Below are 5,540 nucleotides of genomic sequence, written 5' to 3'. Positions count from 1 at the left end.
ACAACAGGGATTGTCGGTGTTGTTGTATTTGGGGTCTGCAAGGGAAGTGTTTTGGTTGGCGCCTTCACAGGTCAGCCGCTATTGTATTCTATGTATCCATCAATAAATTCAGAAAACACATACAATTGGATATTGATGTGCGTTTTACTCTTCAAATTCAGGCGTTAGGGTGGTTGGCGGCGGTTCTTGGAGTGTCAAACACAATTCTTGAAGTTATTGTTCATTATTCTTATATGTTAATCCATCCAATTGCAAGTGTGTCGCCCTTTTCAATCGAATTCCTTTTGTGGGTATGTGATATTAGCTTCAATCTTCATAAATATTGCAGATGGCTTGCAGGAACCTGAAGACATTTAGTCAGGTAACAGCGATTTGAACCCATTTCAGCCTTTTATATGATCGTGCCTCATTTGCACTTATGTGTTGTTATATGGGTTACGCTGTTATGCAATGGATCCTCTTCATTGTCCAACTTATGTTATACTCAAGGGCCAAGGCGAGATAACATAATAGAACTTGCAGTTGCTCTTGCACCTCATATTTATGTCAATTGTTCTATATGTGTTTGACATTAGGGATATTTATGTCAATTATTCTATCTGTGTTTGACATTGGTTTCTTTTACTATTTTGGTTGCAGCAAATACAACTTTGGACTGGTAAAGAGCTATTTAGATATGAGAGATTATCCGAATCTTATTGTTACTGAAAAGAGTGGCACTAACCCACAAGGATGGACTTTACTCGGTTCTTCTTAGGGATTACATGCCAGATGAATGAGGTTTTTATGTAGCAGAGTCTGTTTTTGTCAATGTTTTATAGTTATAGTAACGATCCACCTGATTCAAGTCAATTTACCCCAATGGCATCCGATTATGATACTGGAATTCAAACAACCTTGTATGTTTTTTTTACCTGAAATATGATAGTTAAGGATTAGTTAATTGTCAGTATAAGAAAAAAAATTGTCCCAAGCGAAGCTTGAGATCACCTACTAGTTTAATAGTAAAAACCAAAAGCCGACAAAGATATCTACTCACAAACTACATTTTCATTCGTTGTAAAGATAAACACTAAATCTCTGGAACCATAATAATCAAGATTTAAAACATTTTTAAATAGCAACTTGATCACCGATACCAACAAATAACTCTTCAATTACTAAAAGTGTAATAGTCGAAATAACAAAATTGTGGATAATTGAATATCCAGACACCATTATTGTAATGCACTATTTACTCAGTTTTAAAAATTTACGTTAAACCCCTCATACTTGAAGTTTTCATACAAATTACATCCCACATCTTTCTCTCTCAAGCGTTGACCGTACAATTATGCGTATAATACACATACTAATATTGTACTAATAGTGTCTTCAGTGAGTGTGAGAGAGAGAAAAAAGAATCACTTTCCCAAGAAATCTCTCTCAGATTCTTTTTTTTGCTTAATCTTGTTTTCTCTGTGTTCGGAGCTCCATTCTCACGGCCACCGGTTCTTTGCAACCTTCTTTCACGTAGTAATAGTTTTAAAAGCTTTACTGATGGCTGAATATTGCCGGAAAAGATGAAGATCACCGGAAAAACGGATCTACCGGCTATTCTATCGTCAAAAGCTCTAAACTTCACCCCAGATTCGGATCTTTTACATAAACCTATTTCGAGGAAACAATTAAGTCGAAAATCGCGGAACCCCGGTGGTGGGGTGCGGTTGAAGAGGGATGGACTTCCGGCATCCGGGAAAAGGGGTTCTAGACCGGAGACTCCGTTGCTCCGATGGAAGTTTAATGAAGCTAAACAAGAGGAGGAGGATAAGGATGCTGAGGTTGAAAGCGAAAAGCTGCCTGATTCTGGTCGAAAAAATGGTCTGAAAGCGAGGAGAGGGAAAGATGTGACAACCGTGTCGGCGAGGAAGTTAGCCGCCGGACTGTGGCGGTTGCAACTGCCGGATGTTCGTGTTAACCACGGCGGCGAGTTATGTAACGTTCCAAAGAGTAATGGGGTTGTGTTTCAGGTAAAGAAATCATTTTCCAATTTTCTAGGGTTTTGCAGAGTGAATCAATTTATCTGTTCTTGATCTATTTACAAACCCTAATCAAATATTTCTGCAATAAGGGTTATTTCATACTTCAAACACTGAATCAATCCCTGTTGATGTGAACATTCAAATGCTTTTAGCCTTTTTATTCAAATTTTCCCCAAATTCAATGCCGTTTGGGGATTTTTTTTTGAGGTCTTTACAAGATGAATAAAATCTGACCATAAATTACGTTTTCTTCTTGATCAATTCTTCACTTTTTTCGTTCTTTTATATGCAGCCTGCAATTGATCATTCTGGGATCCATTCTCCTGCTCGTCATATGAGGAAATCATTCGATTCTCATATGAAAGAAGTACCACAGAGCCCTAATTCCGTTACTGGATCCAGAAATAAGTTTCTTCACAAGGTAATCACTCATGAAACTTGCTTGAAGTTGCTAGTAGTAATATAAAAGTGATTGGATGTGTGTTTTGTAAATGATATAAACCAATAGAGCTACAATGTTATCTTTCATCAACATTCAAGTGTACGGGGTTTTTGAATGTGCTTTTTTATAAGTAATTATCTCAACATGAAGATTTAGAAGAAGATAATCAGATGATTAAAACTAAGGTCAGGTAGGTAATTTTACATGGGTTAAATGCAAGATATATCAACATTCTATCATATATCTATTAATTATAGCATCCTGCATCCTACTTTCATTTAGTCCTATTACAACATTGTATTTCTAAAAATCTGTCCAATTACAACAATGTCATCCAATTCCAAAACAATTTTCATTGATATAATTTCTCTAAATTTGGTTTACTTTTGTTTAAATTTATAATCTGGACTCTACTTTCATGATCTTTATAGCTTGAACCAACTTTCCACTTTTCAAACTCTGCTATGGAGGGTGCAACAAAGTGGGACCCGGCTTCATGGAAGGCATCAGAAGACGTAAGACGAATCTTCAGTGAATCAAAGCATCTAGAAGAACAAGTAGGTGTCGTGTCAATGGTATCCACACTTCAATCAGAACTCGAACAATCTCGATCCCGTATTCACGATCTCGAAAACGAACGAAGATCATCAAAGAAAAAACTCGAACAATTCTTAAAAAAACTAAACGAAGAACGTGCAACATGGAGAAGCAGAGAACACGAGAAGATCCGTGCAGTGATCGAAGATATAAAAGGCGAATTGAATAGAGAGAGAAAAAACAGACAACGAATGGAGATTGTGAATTCAAAATTGGTAAACGAATTAGCAGATGTGAAATTGTCTGCTAAAAGGTACATGCAGGATTATGAGAAGGAAAGGAAAGCAAGAGAGTTGATAGAGGAAGTATGCGATGAACTTGCTAAAGAAATTGGAGAAGATAAAGCGGAGGTTGAAGCTTTGAAAAGGGAATCCATGAAAATGAGGGAAGAAGTTGATGATGAGAGAAAGATGTTGCAAATGGCAGAAGTTTGGCGGGAAGAGCGTGTTCAAATGAAGCTTATTGATGCTAAAGTAGCACTTGAGGACAAATATTCTCAAATGAAGAAGTTAGTTTCGGATCTTGAAGATTTCTTGAGTTCGAAGAATCTTGATGTAGAAGAAGTAAAACGAGCTGAAATCCTTAAAGAAACGGCGGATTCGGTTAATATTCAAGAAATCAGTGAGTTTAAGTATGAAAAACCGAACCCGGATGACATATATTCGGTTTTTGAAGAGGTAAGTTTCGGGGAAATGAATGGAAACGAGATCGAACATAGACATTCTTCTGGTTATTTTGACCAAAATGGTCTTAAAGAAGATGAAGATGAAGATGAGGATGATGATGATGATGATGATGGTGAAGATGATGATGAAAGCGGGTGGGAGACTGTGAGCCATTTGGAAGATCAGGGGTCGAATTATTCACCCAATAGGAGCGATCCATCTGTCACCAACAACAATAACAACAATAGAGAATGGGAAGAAAATGACGAGACAACAATTACCGAAATCACGGAAGTGTGTCCTGTACCGAGTAAAAACCCGAAAAAGCCCTCATCAATCTCGCGGCTTTGGCGATCATCGTACTCGAGTAACGGTGGTGATAATTGTAAGATGATACCGATTGATGGGCGGTTATCAAACGGGACCCACCTGTCGAGCGGTGTGGGGGCGGGGCTTTCACCGGACCGCAGCTCAGGGGTGAGTCTGTCTGAGTGGAGCTCACCGGGGTCAAACGGTCACATGACGAAAGGTGGGATGAAAGGAGGGTGCATTGAATGGCCACGTGGGGTTATGCAGAAGAACAGTTTGAAAGCAAAGCTTTTGGAGGCCAGAATGGAGAGTCAAAAGGTACAGTTGAGACAGGTATTGAAGCAGAAGATATGAAAGTGAATAAAAATGGATGAGACTTTTCATGTGGTCGTGGGTGGGGTTACAACTTTGATGGAGGACTGTATTAACAAACGTGGTTTGGAATGAATTTTAGGTCCTTTCTTGTTGTTTGCAGGAGGAGGTGATTTGAGAGTACAATTTTCCACCATTTTGTTAATTGATGTTGAGAAAGGAAGGTGCAATTGCAATATTAATGTTTTTTTTATGTTGTAGGATGGATTATAATGAATGTGACATATGAAATGAAAATGGGACCATGTTTTTGGACTCTTTTTATGGCCTTAATAGATCCGCCCGTTTCATGTATTGTCTTTGTTTAGAATAAATGAATAATTGTTGATGAAAATGAAAAATGGTCGAGGTGGTCCGTATCTAGAATGAATCCGACACAAAAAAAAAAAGTAAAAAACAGTTGACAGTTAGGGCCTTTGGGGGAAAAGGGTAGAACCACTTAAAGATTTGACATGTCATAGGTGTACAAATGGCTACCAAGGACCACTTCAACACATGATGTGTACGGGCTTACTACCGTTCATAGTTCCTACTTCCTATATATTATATTTTTTTTCAAAGAGATTCACAAAAATCAGGTGACATGTGAGAAAATAGCTCTTTTTTCTTTTTGGGTTTTTATACAAAATAATTACCAATTTTGTGTTATGAAATGGTTTCTACAACAAAGAACTTAGAAAGGAGGAAAAGAATTTGGATGAAAAACTATGTATCATTTCACGATATCTCACCTTTTGTTTCAAAAAATATTGTGCATAAAGTAAAAAGTTAAATAATCTTAAATATTGAGCTTTTCTGGTACAACCTTACTTTTCTTTTTCTTAAGAGGGACCTTGTATTTTTTTCTTTCTCAATTCGACTATCTTAGCTGGTTTAAAACAATCTAAAATGTCAAGTTAACCTAAACAGTTGTTGCAAACTATTTTTTTTGGAAAAAAAAAAAAAGACAGGGTTTTTTTATTAGAAATTTTTTTGTTAGAATTGAATGTTACAAACTATCAAAAACACTATCAAGAGTAGCAACAAAAAAATATGTGAATTATGAGCCAAAGCAAAAAAATTAGTGCAAAAGGAAAAAATTTTGTCAAATGTTAACAATCTTTTTTAGAGGAAAAAAATATAGGGTTTTTTTTC

The 5,540-nt window shown here is 36.7% G+C and overlaps 1 protein-coding gene across 1 annotated transcript; it reads left to right on the top strand.

Annotated features, from left to right (window-relative positions):
* Positions 1-1,373: 1,373 nt before the first annotated feature.
* LOC111883572 (uncharacterized) lies at positions 1,374-4,700 on the top strand. Its single transcript, XM_023879894.3, has 3 exons — positions 1,374-2,009; positions 2,314-2,442; positions 2,895-4,700. Exons 1-3 carry the CDS (start codon positions 1,563-1,565, stop codon positions 4,386-4,388), a joined length of 2,070 nt encoding a protein of 689 aa, XP_023735662.1. The 5' UTR covers positions 1,374-1,562; the 3' UTR covers positions 4,389-4,700.
* The last annotated feature ends 840 nt before the right edge of the window (positions 4,701-5,540 follow it).

The sequence above is a fragment of the Lactuca sativa genome, chromosome 5 (assembly GCF_002870075.4).
Source record: "Lactuca sativa cultivar Salinas chromosome 5, Lsat_Salinas_v11, whole genome shotgun sequence".
NCBI classification, from domain to species: domain Eukaryota; kingdom Viridiplantae; phylum Streptophyta; class Magnoliopsida; order Asterales; family Asteraceae; genus Lactuca; species Lactuca sativa.
This window is presented reverse-complemented; position numbering and strand designations above follow the sequence as displayed.

Excerpts from the sequence above, each read along its gene's own strand:
- LOC111883572 (XM_023879894.3), top strand. The coding sequence starts at position 1,563 with ATGAAGATCACCGGAAAAACGGATCTACCGGCTATTCTATCGTCAAAA. Across the intron at positions 2,010-2,313 it reads GTAATGGGGTTGTGTTTCAG|CCTGCAATTGATCATTCTGG; the intron begins GTAAAGAAATCA and ends TTTTATATGCAG. Across the intron at positions 2,443-2,894 it reads GAAATAAGTTTCTTCACAAG|CTTGAACCAACTTTCCACTT; the intron begins GTAATCACTCAT and ends TGATCTTTATAG.